At 39.8% G+C, this 24,927-nt stretch overlaps 1 protein-coding gene across 1 annotated transcript in view; it reads left to right on the top strand.

Moving 5' to 3' along the window:
- Positions 1 to 23,107, top strand: part of arhgap44a (Rho GTPase activating protein 44a) — a 36,675-nt gene extending 13,568 nt beyond the window's left edge. Inside the window, exons 13-18 of the mRNA XM_067372260.1 lie at positions 5,349 to 5,366; positions 7,904 to 8,092; positions 10,710 to 11,222; positions 16,512 to 16,657; positions 17,539 to 17,916; positions 22,286 to 23,107. Of these exons, the coding sequence (XP_067228361.1) occupies positions 5,349 to 5,366; positions 7,904 to 8,092; positions 10,710 to 11,222; positions 16,512 to 16,657; positions 17,539 to 17,916; positions 22,286 to 22,440 (1,399 nt within the window). The 3' untranslated portion in view covers positions 22,441 to 23,107. The remainder of the gene's footprint in view (positions 1 to 5,348; positions 5,367 to 7,903; positions 8,093 to 10,709; positions 11,223 to 16,511; positions 16,658 to 17,538; positions 17,917 to 22,285) is intronic.
- The last annotated feature ends 1,820 nt before the right edge of the window (positions 23,108 to 24,927 follow it).

The raw sequence follows: 24,927 nt of genomic DNA, 5'->3' as shown, positions 1-24,927 counted from the left end.
CGAAAATTAATTAATTAAAGCAGACATAAATATTAGTATTGTAATTTTATAGTTAAGTTGGCTTGAAAAAGCCAACTTACTGATCTGCTATATAAACATATTATTATTCTTCTTCTGTTCTGACTCGGGTTGCTATATCTTTTCAAACTGATCCGACTTAAGCCGGGCACACATTTAACGACTAAACATTCTAAGTCTGTGCTCAACATATAAGCGATTGTTTCCTGTGACTGAAGCCAATTTAAATACTTACACATGGAATTTGAACACCGACTGCAATCGCAGACTGAACACAACTGGCTCTGACTGGACGCATTTGAGCGCAATCAGTCATAAGTATCAATTTACATTCATAATCGGCCTTACAATCGTTAAGTGTGTGCGCGGCTTTACGGTTTTCCTAAAAATGCTGATCAAAACTCGGAAAAACTCCCATAGACTTGCACTGAACATCTGAACAATCCATCAAACCTCCAGCTGTCACAAATTCAAATCTAAACATACTGAAGCCCATTAGACTCAATGAAGCTTCCATTCTATGTTCTATTACTGAGCCATTCAAACTCATTCAAACTCATACACTATCTAACTTTCTAACTATCTATCTTACTAACTGTCTAACTTACTAACTAACTAAATATCTATCTATATTACTAACTATCTATCAATCTACCTTACTAACTAACTAACTTTCTAACCTACTATCTAACTAACTTAGGCAGTTGCCCCCCCATAATTTTTCCCGATGTGAGCCATCAGCTCGTCCACTACAATTTGGAGCGGTGTGTGTGTATATATATATATAAAATTTCTCGGGTAGGCTTAAATTCTTCTTATTATTATTATGCTACTTTTATTATTCAGATAATATTGTAATTAATTTTCCCCACAATATCATAGCGTATCACCGCATAACCGATACGCTGTGAGTGAGGATAAAAGATTAGTTGGATACTTGTTAAAAAACAACTAGTTTATTTTTGTAAAATTTTACATTTTTTTCCTCACTATGGACCACAAGAGAAATATTAAGAAAATAAATTAATAGTCTCTAAGAGGATATGCGCCGACAGATGCCAAAAGCTCCGTTTTTACCACAGTCTATGGTTTTTACTTTCAGTTTCTGTACCAGCCCTGTATGGGCAGGTGGGGCAGAGCCTTACCAAAATATTAATCCCAAAATATAGGCCTACCCCTATGTACACTGAATTAATAATACATTATAAATGTGTTCAGCATTCTGCAACAAATAATTTTCTGATTTTCTAGACTACTTTAAGTCGTAAAGTGAGCTGGATATATTAAATTGTAGTGCATGGATTCGACAGGCATGTATTCATAATACTAAGCGGGGAAGCCCCATCCCAGCTCTACAGCGCCACACAACTTTCCTATGTAAATCTGTGGTGAAAAATGGAACTGCAGCACCCTCTCATAGAGAGCCATAGTGGCAGATTTCTGGCTGCCCCGCTTATTTCCATGTTAAACACGCCTCACGTACACCTCGCTCCAGACCAAGACGATATCAGTCCGCTTCAGATATGTGTCTGCATCAGGTCAGTAACTGTTTGGCATGTCTGTTCTTCCTATGTGGAGTAGCGTATAACATTAATGAGGGTATAAACCCTTTAATTTAAACGTGCTCATTTCTCGAATTCCTTCATAACTATTCTAAAACAATATTCTAAAAACAAAAGCAATAAATACAATTCAAAGATTTTGTGTGTTGTGTGTACTAAAGTCTGTCAATCATCATTAGAGCGCCACCCTCAGTCTGAATAACGCTAGGACATTCGAATTCTGCCAAAAGTGTGTCTGATGTGTTCAGCGATTAGAATATAAAGCTTGCAAAATGTTTATAATAAACTAGCGTTAACACCCAGAATCTGCCCTACCTATATTTATGGCAAGGAGCCGCTACTGTTCTCTAGTGAGACTTCATCCGCATAACTCTCACGCAAAGTTTGCTCATTGTTTGTGTGATATCAACTGGCTCGGCTTCATGGTTTAAAATCGTAATACCTATTATCAATATTGCGACGTGACATTTTTCTTTATCATCAGTTGCTCGCAAAATGATGAACTCCACGTCCGCGTCATTTCCCGTGATAATACAATTAAGTGAATGATTAAATAAATAAGTAAAAAAAAAAGAACAAGCAAACTTAAACTTGTTTGCTTAAAGCTTCTGCGAATAATTTGCTGATGCAGGTACAAAAAGATGTTTACCTGCAAAAAATAAAAAAATAAAAAAATAAAATTGCCCCCCCTAACTCGAGAGTCAAATGTCGCCCATGCACATATATATATATATATATATATATATATATATAATTTTAATATTACAATTAAAACATTTTTGGCCTAATTATGCAGCCCAACAAACAAGCATGGCAAACTTTGAGCTTGCTGTTTTTTTATTATTATTATTATTTATTTATTTATTTTAAATTGTGACAGTAGGCAAGTGTCTTATTTCAGAAGACTTGCTCATGAGTTTTTTTTTTTTTTTTGAATAACTTTGGAGCTTGACCTCATCCCGATTCACCTTAATTATATGGACAAGAGTGACCTTTAATGTTACCTTTAATACAAGATACCTTTAATGTTCCATTGAAAAAAAGAAAATGAGAACAGAATTTTTAAAGGGATTGAACTTTAAATTAAACATCACTATTATCATTGCACTAACTGCCCATTACCGACAGGGTTCGATAATGCCGCTTAAACCAATTAGAAGTGGCAGATGAGACAGCAGTAGATAGTTAATATCTTCAGCGATTAATTCACTTCGACTGGGACGTCAGTCAGGTCGTTATCCAGTAACATTTCTGTGTCATTTGTTCTCAATTGGAGTTGAACTCCGGGAACATCTCATTTGAATAGCGCTGGTCTCGGGCTGATGGGCTGCCACGGTATCTATGGTTACATGGATGGAGTTTAGAAGGAGGGCCACAGCTCGCTTATCATTTACTGAGGGGGCTGGATTTCTGCCGCTATCGACACAGACACGTGGCAGATGTGCCAGGCTCTGACTCATGCCACCTGCAATGCTCCAGCAGGTGGAAAAATACTGCATACGGAGGAGGAGATCCAGACTTCTGTTAGTCAGAGTCCTACTCCAGACTGCCTTACAAAAAATATTGAGTTCTGGCAAACATTTGGCTAACATAAATGGCGATTTATCAATTATCAAGTATTAACTGCAGGGTTAAGTCAAAACAAAGATGATTTTTATGCAACCTGAGAATTTTTTGTGCCGAAATTTTGACCCCCCTGCCAGAATATTACCCCCCCTAGTATTGGTAAGTTTAGGAGTAGGTGTGGGGGAGGGGTTAGGTTTTAGGTTGGAGTTAAGATTATGCAATCAAGTAGCGAGGGGGTCGAAATTTGGCACAACAGTATTAAAGTCATGTAATATAGTTATAGTTATTAATGGCAAAAAGTAAACTTCTTAAGAAGATGCAAACAGTGGAAAAGGAGAGATATTTTACAAAATTATGCATTTTGTATATTCATACAACAACATTATACAAACCCGAATCCAAAAAAGTTGGGACACTGTTCAAATTGTGAATAAAAAAGGAATGCAGTAATTTACAAATCTCATAAACTTATATTTTATTCACAATAGAATATAGATAACATATGTTACAAATGTTGAAAGTGAGACATTTTGAAATGTCATGCCAAATATTGGCTCATTTTGGATTTCATGGGAGCTACACATTCCAAAAAAGTTGGGACAGGTAGCAATAAGAGGCCGGAAAAGTTAAATGTACATATAAGGAACAGCTGGAGGACCAAGTTGCAACTTATTAGGTCTTGTTCCAGAAAAAATTGTCGGCGAACACAATCCACCGTGCCATTCGCCGTTGCCGGCTAAAACTCTATAGGTCAAAAAAGAAGCCATATCTAAACATGATCCAGAAGCGCAGGCGTTTTCTCTGGGCCAAGGCTCATATAAAATGGACTGTGGCAAAGTGGAAAACTGTTCTGTGGTCAGACGAATCAAAAGTTCTTTTTGGAAAACTGGGACGCCATGTCATCCGGACTAAAGAGGACAAGGACAACACAAGTTGTTATCAGCGCTCAGTTCAGAAGCCTGCATCTCTGATGATATGGGGATGCATGGGTGCGTGTGGCATGGGCAGCTTACACATCCGGAAAGGCACCATCAATGCTGAAAGGTATATCCAAGTTCTAGAACAACATATGCTCCCATCCAGACGTCGTCTCTTTCAGGGAAGACCTTGCATTTTCCAACATGACAATGCCAGACCACATACTGCATCAATTACAGCATCATGTCTGCGTAGAAGAAGGATCCTGGTACTGAAATGGCCAGCCTGCAGTCCAGATCTTTCACCCATAGAAAACATTTGGTGCATCATAAAGAGGAAGATGTGACAAAGAAGACCTAAGACAGTTGAGCAACTAGAAGCCTGTATTAGACAAGAATGGGACAACATTCCTATTCCTAAACTTGAGCAACTTGTCTCCTCAGTCCCCAGACGTTTGCAGACTGTTATAAAAAGAAGAGGGGATGCCACACAGTGGTAAACATGGCCTTGTCCCAACTTTTCTGAGATGTGTTGATGCCATGAAATTTTAAATCAACTTATTTTTCCATTAAAATCATACATTTTCTCAGTTTAAACATTTGATATGTCATCTATGTTGTATTCTGAATAAAATGTTGAAATTTGAAACTTCCACATCATTGCATTCTGTACAGTTTGTACAGTGTCCCAACTTTTTTGGAATTGGCTTTGTAGACATTTAAACCTAAACTTTGACAAAACTGCAGGAATGACTGACATTTTCCATGAAGCATTAGCTTTTAATCTTTCAGATTTTATCTCATATGAGTATTTCCCCGCCAGCTTGGCATTTAAAATGTGTCTCCCTCACGTTTCCTCATGTTAATATATCCTGATGTCTGCTCTCATTTCAAATGCACATGTTTTAGAGATTATATAACAATTAAGGACCCTAATCAATCGTATTTTAGGAGTGACTTGTTTTGTTTAAGCAGAGGTTAAGTGTCTAATTGTAACGTCCACAGCTCTCGGGGTAAAGGCAATTAGAGTAAATGAGGCTTAATGGTGTCGCAGCAGGCAAGAGTGCCAGCTGCTTATTTAGACTGACATGTTCTCACCTCTGGACCTCCCTGATCCTCTAAACACTGTCAAACTACACATGTCTCCCACTGCACTCTACATAATTCTCGCTCTGCTGTCCTTCCCTGTCTCCATGTCATTTCCTTTTACTCTTATTACTCATAACAGACATGTAAACACACTGTGTTTTCTCTAAAATCATTGTTTTATCTTTACTTAATGCAGCATTAGGAAAATTCAAAGGTACTGTTCTCCACATTTTCTGTAATACTGTGACTTTCTTTGTTTTTGGTAACACTTTTGTTCCCACTTTTTTACTAATTTTTTTAAATTAATCATTTGATGCAGTGGACATTTGTTGTACATGCATGTTTTTACGGTGTACTTATTTTTAAAAATACCTGCATGTAATTACAGCTGTAATTGATTTCTGTAATTACATAATTAATTATACTGTTGACCCTTCCCTTTCCCTTTAACCCACCCTTAAATCTACCCATACCACCAAACTTAGGCCGTGTGTCCACCAAAGCATTTTTTCTTCAAAGGCCAGCGTTATTTTTCAATTGTTTTTAACGTGAGCGCCGCACATTTAAAAACTTTACCTGTACACCCGTACCAGAACAGTAAATGCATTGTACCTACATTTTTTTTTAAATAATTACATAGTAGTTAAAGACACCTAATATAAAGTGAGATTTAAAAATTTAATTAATGATCAGTGTATTATTGCAAATGTTTGAGGTCAGTAAAAAAAAAAAAATTAAGAATGCATTAAATTTATCAAAAGTAATAGTAAAGACATTTATAATGTTACAATAGGTACTATTTGAACTTTCTATTCATCAAATAATCCTGATTTTCCAAGAACATTAAAAGAATAATGCCAACTCTAAACATTTGAATGATAGTGAATACAGTATGAATCAAAAATTTAATACAAATAATATTATACATTATATATTGTAATAATTACAATAATTAATGTTATTTTTTTAACAATAAAAGTTACTATAAAGTCAGTGTTTAACCCTCTGACATTAATTATTAAATTACAAAAAAAAAAAATGTTTCAGTTACACTTTGTTTCAAGGTGTCTTTATTACACTGTAATTATACATTCAATATTAAGTAACTACATGTACATGTAGAGAGGATTTGGTTTGGTTTTTGGTTTTAATTTATAGTTATTACTAAAGTAACTGCATGTAACATACATCGATCTGGCATAGCATTATGAGCACTGACAGGTGAAGTGAATAACACTGATTATCTCTTCATCACGGCACCTGTTAGTGGGTGGATATATTAGGCAGCAAGTGAACACTTGGTCCTCAATGTTAATGTGTTAGAAGCAGGAAAAATGGGCAAGCGTAAGGATTTAAGCGAGTTTGACAAGGACCAAATTGTGATGGCTAGACGACTGGGTCAGAGCATGTCCAAAACTGCAGCTCTTGTGGGGTGTTCCCAGTCTGCAGTGGTCAGTATTTATCAAAAGTGGTCCAAGGAAGGAACAGTGGTGAACCAGTGACAGGGTCATGGGCGGCCAAGGCTCATTGATGCACGTGGGAAGCAAAACAAACGAACTACTGTAGCTCAAATTGCTCAAGAAGTTAATGCTGGTTCTGATAGAAAGGTGTCAGAATACACAGTGAATCACAGTTTGTTGTGTATGGGGCTGAATAGCTGCAGACCATCAGGGTGCTCATGCTGACCCCTGTCCACTACTGAAAGCACCAACAGTGGACACGTGAGCATCAGAACTGGACCACGGAGCAATGAAAGAAAGTGGCCTGGTCTGATGAATCACGTTTTCTTTTACATAATTTGGATGGCCAGGTGCGTGTGCGTCGCTTACCTGGGAACACATGGCACCAGGATGCACTATGAGAAGAAGGCAGTGTGATGCTTTGGGCAATGTTCTGCTGGGAAACCTTGGGTCCTGCTATCCATGTGGATGTTACTTTGACATGTACCACCTACATAAGCAATGTTGCAGACCATGTACACACTTTCATGGAAACGGTATTCTGGTGGCCGTGGCCTCTTTCAGCAGGATAATGCATCCCACCAAAAAGCAAAAATGGTTCAGGAATGGTTTGAGGAGCACAACAACGAGTTTGAGGTGTTGACTTGGCCTCCAGATTCCCCAGATCTCAATCCAATTGAGCATCTGTGGGATGTGTTGAACAAACAAGTCCGATCCATGGAGGCCCCACCTCACAAGTTACAGGACTTAAAGGATCTGCTGCTATCATCTTGGAACAGATACCACAGCACACCTTCTGGATTCTAGAGGAGTCCATGCCTTGACGGATCAAACCTGTTTTGGCAGAAAAAGATGGACCAATTAGGAATTTGGTCATAATGTTATGCCTGATCAGTGTATGTAACAATGACACTGTAAAATAAAGTGTTACCAATGTTTCTTTTTATAAGAATATAATAAAAATTGTGGGAGTTAGACATCTGGCATCTGTAATGACAATATTTTGAATAGATATTCCAGGGATACTTTTATTCTTCACTGCTTTTGTCAGCCATTTTGAAATACACCATCAGATAAAGTATTTATACATTTGAACTGCTTTTGCTTAATGACCCATGGTGGCTTGTATGTAACAACACACAAGTTGATGTAATGATTAAGAGGGTTAACGCTTCAGTACTGTACATGTTGTGTTGTGTTGTGTTGTGTTGTGTTGTGTTGCGTTTAGTGGTTGGGTGGAGCTCGGGTTTGTGGGTCAGTGACTTCTCAAATGTGGTCTTTATGTGGGCAGTGTGGGTGTCAGAGTGATGGACACATCGTGGGTGAAGGGCAAAAGTTCCTGTACGCTGGCCCGCAAAGCCTCCTCCACGCCTCCCAGCGCACAACCTCCCGGCTCTCCTGCGGACACCCTGATCACTGAGCAGCCCGGTGAGCTGGCCACATCTCCAATCCCCACCCCCCCTCCTGGAGACAGGGGCAGGTAAAAAACAAAACAAAACATCTGATCCCTTTCATCCTCTACCCGTTTTCCATTGTCATTTCAATGTACTGTATATGCATTTCACAGTTGCATTAACTAACCTGTGACATCATTGTTTTCCATTCAGCAATTAACTCTCTTGCTTTCCCTGCATTTGTGTATTAATGACATTTCCTCTGCTTTTTCATGCTTTCCTTGTTCTTCTTACTGTTTTATTTTTTTGCCTCACTGAGTCTATATAAATAAAAGTCATTTATTTTTTTCTTATACATAGTGCAGTCAGTATGGCCGCGTACACACTGCAGTTAAATATGTTTTTGTTTTTTTCATGCACTGGTCAGTTTTGAGTTTTTGGACTTTTTGCATAACTTTTTTTTTTTTTTTTTTTTTTTTTTCAGATTAGTAGAAAGAAAACATCCAAAACACACATTTAAGTGTTTATTTTATTGCACTCTGTCTATTTGCATTTGTAGATTTCAATTACACTACATACTGTATGTTTAAAGGCTGTTCTTTCAGCCTTTAAACATCTCAATTTTTTTCTCGTGCACCAAATCTCCACTTCAGTAGCACTTACTTTACAGTTTTATTATTATCAATAATTTAACAGTTTTTACTTTTTTAATTTATAATTCACCTCATTTATATAACACTTTATTCCTAAAAACATGGTGAAACTGTAAATAACTCCAGTATGTAAACAAAATGAAACAAGACTTTTGAACCTGGCTTTATCCAGTGTTCTGATTTTTGTTCTGGAATGTTTTGCAAATTGCATATTTCACTAGATAATGCTTCTTTTTATATTTAAGCATAATATTTCAAAAAACTTGTAATACAAAACAGTTGTCTTCATGAACTGTGATTAATAAACTGGGGAAAGTATGGAAGCTTTGTTTCCGCCACTAAATAAAAAAATAAAGGTAATTACATCCTTTTATTTCACAATTCTGATTTTTTTCTCACATTTGAGAGATTTAAACTCACAATTGTGAGTTATAAAATCAGAAATGTGTGATATAAGTCAGAATTGTGTTTTATAAAGTAAGAATTGTGATATAAAGTCACAATATCACGCAATTCTGACTTTATGTCATGCAATTCTGACTTTATATCACTGACTTTATAACTCGTAATTCTGACTTGATATCATGCAATTCTAACTTTATAACTCAATTCTGACTTTATATCACGCAATTCTGACTTAAAAACTTGCAATTGTGAGTTTATATCTCACAATTCTGAGAAAAAAGTCAGAATTGTGAGATAAAAAGTCGCAAATTACTTTTTTTCTCTCTCTTTTTTATTTCATGGTGGAAACAAACTTAAGGTATGGTGATATCTATTAGTTAAAATGTTTTGCCCTATTCACCTGTAATGTCTAGTGTCTATCAAAAGTGACAGTAAATATTTTTTTAATGTGACACTGATGCCAACTAAGTTAGCTATTTTATTCATCACAGGCCAAGGGTGTCCAAACTTGGGCCTGGAGGCCACTGTCCTGCAGAGATTAGCTCCAACTTCCCTCAACAAACCTGCCTGGAAGCTTCCATTATTCCTAGTAAGACCATGATGAGCTAGTTAAGTTGTGTTTAATTGGGGCTGGAGCTAAACTCTGCAGGGCAGTGGCCCTCCAGGAGAAGATTGGACACCCTTGTCATAGGCGCTCTTACAACATAAAGACTCTTCCAAACAATAAGAAACAGATTTTATATGATAGCTTTGGACTTCTCAAAATCAATTGCTATAAACTCTTACAAAACAGTAAAGACATTTTTAATGGGAGACCGATGCAATTTCAGGAGTGACTCCTGTATTTTGTTCACACCCAAAACGATAATTTAGAGGATTCACTTTTGGATTTGAACGTGGTTGTCACTTTTGCAGTGTGTACAGGCCTATATGATCATTTAGTGAGGTAAGACCATCACAGTTTCGAACAATTTATCTCATGAATGTAAGACATTCTTGCTGTGGCTTCCTATTCATTTAATTTCACTAATACTCAACCCATAAGCCCATATGTAAATCATACATTAATGAACTGAAGGTCACGCCATGGTTGAGTCATTGCATTTAGGGTTTGCGATGGCTGATGACTTGATTGGCTTACCTCCCCCCTCCTCTGACACTCTTTCAGGCAATGAAAGGGTTTTTGTGTCTGTGTTTAACTGCTCTGGGTTTTCATCGTATTTGGAGACCTTGGTTTAAGCGCTAGCTCTAGATTCACCAAACTCTCTGTGATGTTTTAACAGAGATTTTTTTTCTTCCCTTGGTGCAGTGCGCAGACACAAGGTCATTTTCAGTGTAATTTTCTGTCTTCTTTTTCATTTTAATGCATTGCTGTGCTTTTCCTCCCAACGGAGTTGGAAGCGTTTCCTTGCGCCTGTTTTTTCGTTGCTAAGCTTGCTGTTTGCTAAACCTGTTGCTCATTGCCGTGCGCTAAACTGGCTAAATGCTCATACCAGCTTGAGACAAACATGCAGACCAAAGGATCCTGACAGTATGATCAGTATTGTATAACGCTAGCGAGCCACAGCTGGAGCTAAACATCGGTGTGCAGTTGACCAGAGCTCTCTCTCCTGTGTTTGCTCTTTATTGTTTCCAATATCTGCAGCTCAGACGACGTGTCGCCCAATCGGCCGGATTCCTCACATGTCTATGCGTCCCACGTGGAGGAGCGGCCACCCCCTCCTTACCCTTCCTCGTCCTCCCACCACTTCTACCCCAAGCCCCCTCCCTGCGCTCGGCCCGTGGCCCCCGGCCCTGAGTCGCAGCCTCCCGGCTCCCCACCTCCGCCCCTGCGCTGGGCCGGCTTTGGCCCACCCCTGCCCTTGCCCCAGCCCCAGCCACCCCCTTCCTCCTCTTCCTCCTCTTCCTCCTCCTCACTCGATATCAACTCCAACCCCAAGCCTAGCTGCCTGCACTTTCCCAAACACGGCCCAGTGTGTGACGCCCCGCATGCCGCTCCGCCTGACGCCAATGCCTCGCCCCTCTACATTAAAACCCCTCTCGTGCTGACCCGCCACGACGTGTCCCTCGGAAACCCCCCTAGCCTCCCCTCCTCCGCCCCCCCGCCGTGGGCTGCCTGTCCATGTGCCCGCGACAGAGGACCCCCCAGGCTGACTAGGTAAATACCACCTGCCTGCGGCCATCCTGCCTTCGCAACACACTGTGACGTCCACCAGGGCTCCCCACACTCTCTGAGCGCTCACCTCAGATCACTCCATACTGGCTCCCTCTTTCCATCTTGTTTTTTTTTTAAACTTTATTTGTGATGTTATTGCTTTTTCAGCCTCATCACACAGATTCCGTAACATTCTCATTGTCCAGGGAAGCCTGAGGTTGCCTAGTAACTGATAATGTTACTGGCCTTTAGTGAAAGTGTATCCTTTAAATAGAAATCAGTGTTATTGTAGTATCACTGAAATACCATTATGGTTTTTATTAATATTTTGAATCAGTTTTTTTTTTAATTCTCATTTTAATTTTAGTTATGATTTTAGTATTTTTTTTTTTTTTCAAATATGTCTATATATTTTATTTTAATATTTTGAATCAGTTTTTAATTTTTTTCCATTTTCATTTTCAGTTAGATTTTAGAAATTTGGTCATTTTAATAGTTTTTAATCCGTTTTAATTTTTATATTTTCCATTTTAATGTTAAAAAATAATTTTAATTTTAATCTTTAAAATTTTATTTTAAAATTTTTAATTTTAATTAAAAAATAATTCTAAAATAGTGTATATATATATTTAGAATTTAGAATTATTTTATATATAAATTTATATATATATATATATATATATTTTATTTATTTATTTTTTTTTTTACATCAAATAAAATGAGAAATGTTTAAGCTTTTTGTATTTTATTTTATTATTAGTTGCCTTTAGTTTTAGTGTCAGCTTTATTTAACTATAATTACCCTGCTAGAAATACATATGGATGGAGCTGCACATGGTGAAATGGATGATTATGAATATATTGGGTCATGAGGTCTGTTTGCTCATTGGAATAGTTACATTTGATGTGCAAGTACATAAACACCACCAGCTCAGTTCCAAAACCAAGTGAGCTGCCCACCTAAGTAACTATTTTAGTCAACATAGGCAATCTAGCTACTCTCACAAAGACTCTTCCAAATAATAAGAAACTGATTAATTCTGCCTTATAAGATAGCTTTGGTCAACAACCTCTGTACAACCAGCTCGACAACCTCTAAAAAATTGAACTAAAAGCCCATTTAGAAAACATCTCTTGTTATGACTGTAACCATGGTTACCTGGGAGGGAATAAGAGTATCAAATATGCATCAAATATGATGTGGGAACGCCTCTGCATGATTGCGTCATGAAAAGCACGTGTGAAATCAGTCCAATGGCATGACGAAACATTATAGGCCGGTGATGTCATGACCAGGAAACTTTAAAGCACACCCAAACCAAACAGCGCTAGCTTCTGATAGGCTCAAGCAAGTTGGTCACAGGCATGCAGGGAGTATGGCAAAGTGACAAAGCATCTCGTTCCCTCTCAGAGAACCATGGTAACAATCGTAACTTGAGACTATCCCTTTCAAGGGAAGTAGCACTGAATCAAAGATGCTGTGGGAACATTTGTGCTGTGGCCACAGCTATGGCCAGAACATACACCTTTATGGTGAATGGAGATAACCCTGTGGAAAATCGTTCCTGCGGGAACTCCAACACTGCACCAACTGGGCAGGTAACTGGGTCTGGCAGGTGACTCCTGCATCATGAAGTGAAGACCCTCCACTTCAGGGCATACAGTTTCCTCATGAAGGGATCTCTGGAGTGAAGTATGGTCTCAACAACCTTGGTTGAGATACCTGAATCTATGAGCTGGGTCCCCTCTGAGGCCAAGCCCGCAGTTTCTATAACTCCAGATGAGGATGAAGGATTGAACCCTAAGAGTGAAGGTCCCTCCTGATGGGAATCTCCCAGGGAGAGCTGTCGAGGAGGGACACCATGTCCGAGAACAAGACTCGGCCCGGTCAGAATGGGGCTACTAGCAGAAGATGGACCCCATCCTGACACACTCACTCCGGGGGAAATGCGTACAGATGTAGCCTCAGCCATGTCTGCACCATAGAATCCAACCCCAGGGGGCTGGATGCATGAGGGAGTACCACAGTGGACAGTGAGGGATACGTCCATCATAAGCGTTACACAACGACAAGGAGCCCCCAACACCGGCCCTTGGGAAAGGAACCAAGGTTTCTTCTACATGACACAAGCACGAAGGTATAGCCGCATGACCTTGATCATGCAAAATGGTTTCCCCTCGGGGAGAACCCCTTGGTTTTGAGCCACCACTGCAGGGGTCTCATGTGCAGCAGGCCAAAAGGTATCACATTAGATGCAGCTGCCATCAGACCCAACAGTCTTTGAAACTGTTTGACAGTGAATGACCAACCTAGCTTTAGCTTGTTTACCATTGTGAGAATCACATCTATATGGCCAGAGGACAGACATCCCTGCGTCTTAGATGAATACAATACCACACCTAGAAAAGTGGCTCTGTCAGCTGGAAAGCACACTCTTCATGGCATTTAACTTCAACCCCAGCATCTTCATGTGAGCAAGAACATCTTCTCGATGTTGAACTGCTAGGTGTCTCGAATGAGCTAATATCAGCCAATCATCTATGCAGTTTAACACATGAATGCTCTGGGGTCGTAGAGGAGCCAGAGCTGCATCCATGCATTTCATGCAGGTGTGGGTGATAAAGTTAAGCCGTAAGGAAGAACCCGATATTGGTATGCTTCCCCCCCGAAAGGAAACTTCAGGAACTTCCTGTGTTGATGAAGGATGAAAACATGGAACTATGCGTCCTTTAGATCTTTTGGGAAAAACCAGTCCTTGGATCTGATTTGTGTCACAATCTGTTTCAGAGTGAGCATTCTGAACTTGAGATACAGCCCCCCATCCTTCTTTGGAACGATAAAGTACTGGCTGTAAAACCTGGGCTCCCTGTTGGGAGGAGGAACACGTTCTGTGGCCTCCTTCACCAACAGGGCCTTTACCTCCTGTTCCATGACCAGAGCCTGCTCGGGGCTTACTACTGTGGGTAAAATCCCATTGAACCTGGGTGGACAAGACCCAAACTGAATTCTGTAGCCTTTTTATACTGTCTGCAGGACTCATTGAGATATATTTGGCAGAAGTTTCCATGCTGCCAAAAAATCTACTAAGGGAACCAGCCTTTTGAGACTGGCCTCTGGTGTAGCTTGAATGGCCAACTTGGTGTTCCGAACCAGCAGTCCCAAACTGACCCCTCTGAGACCCTCCTCATAGGGAGGTGCCGCCTCATCCCAGTGCCGCTATGTTTTTGGGCGGACGTTGAGACATGAACTCGCTGGAGAACTCTGCACCCTGAGGCACGCGAGGTGGCGGGCAGATGGGCACCGAATATTGTGGTGTAATCCATTTCGCTCCAGAAGAGAACAGCCCTCAGAAGCCGGACAACACTGGCGTCAGGGCTTCTTTTTTGAAGCCTTCTAAGAGATAATAATGGTCCTCGGATTCATTTTACCCTTGGAAGGCTTCGGCTGCGAGCACTGCCCTGATCCCTGGTCCTTCTGAGGGGGAGTATAGGTAGAGACACTCAGCTTCTGCTCCAGCCCAGCAGCCCCAGAGACCTGAGAGCAGCAAAGAAAACATTTCTGGAATGCCGCCAACTGCTTATTCATCTCCTAAAACCTCTAGAGGACTGAGGTGACAGCATGGCCGAAGAGGCCTAGAGTGGGGCATCCAGGAGGAAGCTCTTATCTCTCTCTTGGATTTTGGACAGATTTAGCCATAGATGTCTCTCCGTACACAACAAACTGTTGTTTGCTCACCATTTTCAATATATAGTGCACCATTTTCAATAATTTTGTTTTTCGTCTGCTTTATGGTTTCCCGGTCATGACATAACCTGCTTATGACCTTCCAACATGCCATTGGACTGATTTCACATGTGCTTTGTGGCGCAATCATGCAGAGGTGTTCCTACAGCGTCTTCGAAAGAGAACCCATTGATTTCAGGAAGATGGAGCAGGAAGTGCTAAAATGCTAATGATGTTTTCAGGTTTTGGCCTGCAAAAAATATGTCATAGCTACAGCACTCAAATGTTGAGTCTGTACACAAAGTGTTTATGTCAAAACTGAAGTATACTTCAGGGCTATAATTTTTTTTAAATTAATTTATAATATATTATATAATTTCAGTATTTACATTTAGGAATCCATAGACAGCAAGACAGCTCACTAGATTTTGGAACAAAGCAATAGACACTAAGTAAAGATTGCCACTTAAAATGTAATAATTTGTGCAAGATTTAAGTCTTTCCTTCTAAGTAGCCATCTGAATTTGAGAACTGCACTGGGAAACCATCATAAGGCTGAAACAATGCTTACCAAATCAAATTAGATTTCTGACATTTAACATAATGTAGGCCACAAATTTAATTGAGGTGGGAATTGTGTATATGAATGCTCTTTTTTTGGAACATCAGTCTCCCGAGTTGCAGGAATGTCAATGGAATTACATGAATTCCCGTCGCTTGCTGCACATACAGACTCCATCAATGCAATAAAGATCAATCTAAGATCTTTATTATGAGCGCTTAGCATCAATATGGACAGTATTAGCTTTTTTATTAATGATGTTGACTGTGTATTGCAATGGTTCCCCACCCCATATATCCTCATGAGCCTTCATTCAAAAGTCACAGAGAACTGCAGAGATTGAGTCATAGATGTGACGGACTCATTCCAAATATAGTCACATACAAGCAGATATCACAGATTTGTTCTTTGCATGTCTGCACGGATATAGATGTAGACAACCTGTGTCCATGTGTACACGTAGATTTATCTTCATCAGAGTTTAGCAGAGAGCCGCCTGAATATAGCTGTCAGAGTGAAAAACAAGTATATATAACTCAGTTATATTAAAGATACATGCTGCGTGTGTGTGTGTTTGCTGGACAAGGACACTCAATCCCCCTCCTGCTGACGTGGATGAGAAAGACGCTCTGTGTAAATCCACCTTCACATGTCTTTGGAAAAGAAAAAAACATCACACCCACATGAAAGCAGATATAGTTGTGGATTTTTTAAAATCTCCTTTATGTTATCTTATATGTTATATCATCATTTTAAGCTCTTTTAGATCACCTGGTCACCTGGTAAAGCATGATGCCAGAAACACAAAGGTCATGGGGTCGATTCCCACATCAGTTATGCCAATGTTGTGTCAAGGTGTTTTCAGACACAATTAAAACCATCAGCATGTTGTTTAACGATTTCGTTTTGATGACGGGGGACGTGGGGGTCCTTGCACACTGTTAGTCATTAATGATATGGTGGGTGCAGACTGATGGCAGGCAGTCATGTTTGTCTCTCTCTCCAGCACTCTGAAGAGCAAGGAACTCTCTCCTGTGATTGGCCACAAGGCGGTGCAGGCGTCAGGTGCAACAGTGCCCCCTGTCAGCGGTCAGCAGAGCAACAGTCAGTCTCCCCACTCGGCAGAGCACAGCCCCCACACCTTACGCAAAGGTTCGTCCCACTGGGGTTCCTTTTTAATTATTTTATAAAATGTATTATTTATATAGAGAAAAATTCCTTTTTAAAACTGGTATAACATCTGACTTGGGTGATCAGACAGATCAGTATACACCTGGTAATAACATGCGTCTCTAGCGATTTTATCACGTTTGTCCGTTTTATGAAAAATTAAGGTTAGTTAACTGCTAAAATAATTAACTAAAATACTAAGAATTGTATTTATTTTTCCAGTACTAATATCTAGATATATCTTAAATAAAAATTCATTTATATTCATTATAATATATATATATATGTTTTAAGCATAAACACACTTAATTTTTATACATTTTTTTTTTAGAAAACAAGACTCAAACGACAAAAGACAGATACATAATTTTAGCTTTTCATGTCTTCAGAAAATACAACAACAACAAAAAAATTGCCATGTGGTGCAACTCCCCCAATACATAAATAAATAATAAATAATATTTATTTATTATTTAACTATAAAGTATTAATAAAATATTAATACATTTAAAAAATATGAATATTCTAACTATTAAGTATTTAAAAAATATTATAAATTATTTAAATATAATATAAAATATTTAAAAACTTTTTTGAAAATAATGATTAAGATGTTTACACATGCATTCAAGGTGAAAGGAAAATGCTATTACTTTTATTTGATAGTTACACCACATGATATTTTTAGAGTCATTCAATTTAAACAAATTCCCAAGATGCATTGCACATAATTTTCACTTTAGTGCTTCCTATTTGTGATCGGATCACCCGAAACAAATGTTAATACCAAGTTTAAACAGGGTTGTGGAGTAAAGGTTACTTGCATGCATATTTGATTTTGTCTTCTCTCTCTCTCCCTGCAGCGTCTAAGAAACTGGCCCCTGTGCCGCCCAAGGTTCCCTACGGCCAGTCGGGGGGGATGTCAGACCAATCCACAGGTCAGCCGTCTCCGGTTAGCCTGTCCCCCACTCCCCCAAGTACCCCCTCCCCTTACGGTTTGGGCTGTCCCCCTGGACATGCGCCCACCTCTTCCCCAGGCCAGACCCCATTAGGGGGACCCCATACGTTGTCCTCGCCGCCCTCTCTGACTGGTACACTCACAAAGTCCCGACCCACCCCAAAGCCCAGGCAGAGGCCCAGCCTACCCCCTCCCCAGCCGCCCACCGTCCCCCCTACGGTCCCCCAGCCCTTGGAGCAGGGTCTACTTGACGGATTGTCCCCCGGAGAGAGCATGTCCACAGGTAAACATGCCTCAGTGGCAACATCACGAGTGGGAGTCCAGCGTCCCTCTCTCAAACTGTCTGTCTCTCCGTCCTACGCAGGCGATGGACTTTAGGAGCCAGATCCCCTATGAAATGTGAAAAGATTTGTTTGTCTTAAATATGGGGTGCCCATAGATTCAGTTGCCTTTGAGATGTATACTATTATACTTATTTTTTTAATCCCTAGGATTATATTTTAGTTGTGAAAAAGTGGAAACAAAGGGAATTCAGTCAAAACCCAGGGATGTACTATATACATTTTACTAGAAAGTGAAGTGCGTAATTTTTGCACAACCAGCAGAATTGACCCGCGCAAAGACCTATCCCCCTTAGTTAGTGCTGCTTTGTCCGATAAGCCGTGGCGCTGTCACGCCACAAAGAGTGAAAAATACATCGTGGAGTAAAGAGGACACTGACAACACGTCGACAGACAAGACAGAGCAGGTTACTTATGATATTAAACAAAGTCCCAGTCAAATTGTGTAATTTTTTAAGAAGTTAGAACAATAAAAAACATTTTGTGGCTCTTTAATGTGTCATGAAAGATTGCTGTAATACCTCAGCTCAAGCGGCTCGTGAACCGATCATCTCTTCCTACTAATTCATTTATAACATCAAATAAACATGAATGAACATGAAAAGGAATGTTATTTCAAACGCGGAAAGACGTCAGTACACACCATTTATTTAAGTTCAAGTCCACCAAGGTTAATCTTCTAATTCCTGACTGCTTTGTCGGACAAAATGGTGGATTCGGCATTATGATTGGTTAGATCGCTTGTCAATCAAACTCCCAGAGAAGGGCCAATTGTTAAAATAATGAATATTTCCATACCAGGTTTCCTACCAACCCTTCTGTCCCTCCACAAACAGGTAGTCTCACACTAAACTCATGCCATTACTTGAGCAAGAAGCTGATGGACATGTCAGATCACTCAAACAAACACAGCAGCTTTTTTTAAAAAAAAAGAGTTTACAGTCTATAGAGTAGTCAAACTTACACAAAAATTAGCAAGCATTTGCTGAAAAGCATCAAGTCCAATTTGATTGGCTAGCTTTACTTTCAACTTTCAGCACTCATATTTATAGTTGTTCAATTTTCGCGGGCGAAATCCAGTCACTTCAATAGGAATCCATGTGAACATGAAGTACATGTGAGGGTGAAAGATATCTCCATGCAGGAGTTCAAATTGGCAAATCGTCAACTGCAATTTGATGGCAAGCTTTATTTCCAACTTTCAGGAGAACAGGTGTGGTCCCATTTAGCACTGTTTGGTGAGCTAAATCTAGTCATTTCAGTAGGAATCCACCTCTTTATGCCGAAATTCTGAGGAAAACCCACAAGGAAAAAATTACACACTTCACCTTCAGTATGAGTCCTAGTTATTTTCTCAGCTTCAGTATGAGACTGTTTCCCTAAAGAAAGGTTCTGTGGTCTTTGTATCATTCTAGTGGCCCGCTGTATGGCACTGATTGTATGTTTCTCATGTGAGGCGTGTCTGTCAGTCATTCTCCTGAGCACTGATTGATGTATGACTCTTTTATCCCCTGTCATCGTTGTGCACCTTGCAGCTGTGTGAGGCCAGGGACTGAGTGTGGGCTGAGTGTGAGGGGGACATTTAGGGTAAGCCAGAACCTGCTGTGCCCGTGCCATAGCCTCATCTCACACCGTCTGGCCTGGTGCTGTGGCTGAATCTGGGGCCTACCGCAGCCTTGCTCTCTGTCTCATACCGTAACACTACCTTCTCTAGCTCTGTCATTCTCTCTAAGTCGCAGGGCTGTCCTTGGCTTCTTCATTCTCTCAGTGTAGTCTGTGCATGGTGTGAGACTGGTCTATGCATGGCTTACGGCCTTACTTTCCTGAGCAACATCACACATTTGCCAACGTCGTCGCTTATAAAGTTCATCTCAACGCCTCCGGCCCTGACCTCACATCGTGATCCATTCCCCCTCCCAATATCCTCACCACCACATAGGTGGACCTAGGTAAACCCCAACCAAACTCTCTTTGAGTCGAGTCCATCACAGGGCGGCAGCTGTCCGCCCCCCACAGTCATGACTACGCCATCTGCGTCCATCTCATTCTTACACAGGGGAGGTCATCACAATCAGATACAGTCCACCAATCCACATAGTCCACTGACAAGGTTCTTAATGTTACCACATCTTCAATTTGCACCCATCTTGTTGTCTATGTGTGGAGTATTTTAGTCATTGTGGTCAGTGTTGGGGGTAATGCGTTACAAGTAACGTGCGTAACAGGTAACTTGTGTTACAGGTAATGTGCGTTACAGGTAACACACATTATGTAATCATATTTTTTGTCTGGTAGCAAGTAAAGTAATGTGTTACTTTTTTTAATTTACACTAAGATTCCTTTTCAAACAAGTAACATGTAACAGTTAAAGGATTTGTTTACTTTAAAATGAAAATTACCTCAAGCTTTACTCACCCTCAAGCCGTCCTAGGTGTATATGACTTTCTTCTTTCTGATGAACACAAACGGTGTTATATTAATAAATGTCCAAGCTTTATAATGGCAGTGAATGGGACCAATGAGTATGAAGCTCAAGAAAGTGCATCCATCCATCATAAACATACTCCACACAGCTTTGGGGGGTTAATAAAGGCCTTCTGAAGTGAAGTGATGCATTTGTGTAAGAAAAATATCCATATTTAACAAGTTATAAAGTAAAATGTCTAGCTTCCGACAGACTGCCTTCCATATTCAACTTACGAAGAAAGTGTAATGCCTCTCGCAGTTCAAAACGCTTAAGCTACGTCATATACCTTCTGTATTCAACTTACGAAAAAGGCGTAACATCAGTCAAGTTGAATACGGAAGGCGGTCTGGTGAAAGCTAGATACTTTAATACTTCTACTTTAAGCTAGATACTATAATATGGATTTTTTTCTTACACAAATGCATCACTTTACTTCAGAAGGCCTTTATTAACCCCCGGAGCCACGTGGAGTACGTTTATGATGGATGGATGCACTTTCTTGAGCTTCATACTCGTTGGTCCCATTCACTGCCATTATAAAGCTTGGATATTTATTAATATAACTCTGGTTGTGTTCATCAGAAAGAAGAAAGTCATGCTCGAGGGTGAGTAAAGTGTAGCTTCGATTTTAAAGTGAACTAATCCTTTAATGGCACATAACAGGCCATTAAACAAGTAACAAGTAACACAACCTTTCTGCTTATTTTCTGATACAATTGGAAATATTGCATATAATATAAATAAAATAACATAAAGCATCTTTACACTGTCAAATCAACACTTCAAATCCTGTCCATTTGCAGATACAAAATCTGAAACTGGACAAATGGAGACGTGTGCAATGCATTGTTTCCAGTGATAGTAATCCAGTGAAATTTCTGTGTAAAAACATTTATGCAGTCTTTGTGTGACATTAAAACATCCATAAGCACAATTTCATGCTATATTTGTTGTTGCAGGCAAATTATGTCAGGGGAAAAATACTTTTTCACAGCAAAAATACCTCAGAATTTATACAAACGTCTGAAACCACAGTTCTAGATGGCTACTTGACGGCAAGTCCAAATAACACAAAAGTATCACGTTACTTTCTGTAAAAGGTAATTATGTAACTGGATTATCTACTTTTTAAGAGCATTGTAAATAAAACACATTAGGGACCGTTCACACAGAACTCATTTTGCCATTCTACTGTGCTGCTTTCCCACTGTTTTTCAATGTAAACGTGATAGAAAGACGTGTTTAACCATTGCGGTCTGGTCCTTTGCAGCATCTCACATATAACACGGCGTTCTAAAAATGCAGCGCTCAAGCTAAATGAAGTTCAAATTTTTTAAAAACACGCATCTCTTTTTTTCCATTCCACTGACCCACGTCTCGCATTTTTAACAGCAAAACACGTTCTGTGTGAACCAGCCCTTACTAATTTTTAAATAACATTCCCCAGCACTGATTGTGGTGAACTGTTGATTCTGTTATTTTTACTGTACTTTTTGAAAAAAATAGTATTAGCAGAGATTTTGCACTGAAGCAGGAGTAGCAAGCACTACAGGCTTCATATGAAAGGAAACATATTTCGCCTTCCTCCCCAATGGCTTAGTGTGACAGAATCCCTGTGTAGAATGCCAGGAAACAGTCTGATGTGCCCCTTCTCCTGCTGCAACACACATTCAACACCCTTCGCTGACTTTGCCTCTAACAGTGGCCTGGGAACTGAAATTACTTTTTGCTTTCTCTCTCTTTGTGTCTTTTTCAACATCCTCATCATCGCCATTTCCATCGTTTTACTGTAAACCTGTCTTGTCGCTTTGTGGCCATTGCTCTCATTTCCCATGATCCTGTAGCAGATTTCTTCAGTTTGGAAATTCCCTCCATCAATGTCAATCTGGACAGCCTGTTGGACGAGTTCAGGGTCCCATGTCGGAGCTCCCTTGCTGCAATCAGCTCTCCGGAGGGGGAGTCCGTGTCCGAGGAGGAGGGCCAAAGCACCACGCTATGACCCCTGAGCCCACCCATCAGCTTCACCCAGAACTTGCCCACTTCTGCTGAAGCCCAACTGGAACCCCACCTTGGCCAAATCCTGAGTCACGGATACTACATGAGAGACTAGATAAGATGCCAACCACACAACAGGTGCCATAAAAAGCAACAGAATGGATTTTGTTCAAATTGCCACTGAAGGAACCTGGAGTTTTGTTTTACGATCTGAACGGTTCTGTCTGTTTCATTTTGTTGTTGTGTTGTTGGTTTTGTTTGATTGGGATGTTTTTTTTTTATTATTATTTCTGCCTTATCAGAGCTGCAATTACAATACAATGCACATAGGGAGCAGTCTGAAGAAGTTAAAGGAACCTCATAGACTTTATCTTGCTGGAGGCTTCGAACTGAGACCCACCCTCACGGTATGAGAGTGGGCCATCTTTGTTTTCCCTACAGGGTCCATGCCATGCTCTTTATAGGTGACTTGGCATATAGCATGTTTAAGTCTAATTTTGCAATGCTGAGGTCTTTCTTTCTTTTCTTTCTTTCTTTCTTTCTTTCTTTCTTTCTTTCTTTCTTTCTTTCTTTCTTTCTTTCTTTCTTTCTTTCTTTCTTTCTTTCTTTCTTTCTTTCTTTCTTTCTTTCTTTCTCTCTCTCTCCAACCTACACTATACACTACTTTAGCAATCCAATTCAATGACCTTTCACTAAGCCTCACCTAAAACGCTACTGACCAATCCGGCCTTAGCAACTATTGCCTTTCATTATATTATCAGACAAGTGCTAATTTCTAGGCTGTGTTCCAAACCGGATAAATCCGCCTCCAACTGGCATTTCAGAGTAAGAACAATCATGGCCGCCATATTGAAGGATCATTTCAAATCGGAGTGCTCAAAACTGGCCACTTCAAAATGAAGGATTTCAAAGGGTAATTGACCCTTCATTCCCATGATCCCCCAGCATACACAATTGTGCGATTACAGCCCATCTTTAATTGGCTCGGCAAAGATGTGACCTCTTCTGTGAACTTTTTTTTTTTTTGGTTCCCTATACCCTTCAGGCCTTCGAAGTTCTCACTCTTGAGGGTAAACCCTTTAAAGGGCATAGGGATAAATAGAACACAGGGCAAATGTATTTCTATGGAAGTTTTAAGATAGTTTTAAATGGAATTTTCCCCAAAATTATCCAAGTATACAATAAACTCTCTAGTTTGAACAATGCATCAGCCCTTATTTCTAATTAAAGGATTAGTTCACTTTAAAATGAAAATTAGCCCAAGCTTTACTCACCCTCAAGGCATTCTAGGTGTATTTGACTTTCTTCTTTCTGATGAACACAATCTGAGTTATATTAATAAATATCCTGTTGCATCAAGCTTTATAATGGCATTTTTATATAGTGGCAAAATGAGTATGAAGCTCAAGAAAGTGCATCCATACAAAGCAAAACATATTCCACACGGCTCCGGGGGGTTAATAAAGAATCCGGCCTGCCAATCATCTTCATCCGGCCCGAGTGCACCCCAACCTCCCTCCTCCTTTTTTCCTGGTGGTGCGGCTAAATTTGGTTAGATACATGGCCGCAGTGACACTTGCAGCTGTACGGTTATATATCCATGCACACTCCCCCGATTAAACTGAGAAACGTTTTCTGTGCAAATATTTCAGCAGTTATTATGCGTGTCCTGTATTTCTGTTAACTGAACCATATCAATCATTTGTGAATTAATCATTCTTTTGGCTCGATTATTTATTTTCCGTGATTGGCCAAACGCGCCTGCATAATGATCTGAAACTATTTGGATTTGTTGGGACCGCTCTGTCACTGAATCATCTGAGGTGATTTCTCAGTCAGTCACAACAAATACAGAACAAATAGCTCTGTTTTCAAGTGTTTCACTAGTTTACTTTGCACTACACAACACGGCCCAGTGGATAATGGAACGAAAGCTTAAAGGAGTTGCGTTTATTCCCAGTCAACATTATTAAACATCGTTGTGACATCCAGTGAGAAGTGTTTCAATTCGACACACACCTCTCAGTAACAAGCCACAAATCACTCGATGATTAAACTAGTTTTAAATCAGATGAAACAGCTTCAACATTCCCAACGAGGGGAAACAAGAGAAACGTGCCATGAATGAAGATAGAAGACTTTAAATCCCAAAATCACCACAAAACATTTACTATGAACAAACTGTAGTAATTTATCATGGTTTGAGGAAATGTGTAATATTTATATTGAATACTATGTTATAGACATTTATATTGCAATACATTTATTAGGTGGGTATGGGAATTCATTTCTTTGTGAAGGTGTAGTTTTTACCTGTGTTTAGGCATTGTTTATAGGCCTATATAACATATCATAATATAATATCCATCTATGCCATGCCATGTATGGTTTTGCCTATGGTTACCAAGTCTGATAATCCGGCCCTCGAATGAAACTACTTGAAGAGCCCTGGCATAGGACATAGTAGCGTAAGCGTTTTGAACTGTGCGAG

This window comes from Chanodichthys erythropterus, chromosome 3 (assembly GCF_024489055.1).
Source record: "Chanodichthys erythropterus isolate Z2021 chromosome 3, ASM2448905v1, whole genome shotgun sequence".
Taxonomy (NCBI): domain Eukaryota; kingdom Metazoa; phylum Chordata; class Actinopteri; order Cypriniformes; family Xenocyprididae; genus Chanodichthys; species Chanodichthys erythropterus.
This window is presented reverse-complemented; position numbering and strand designations above follow the sequence as displayed.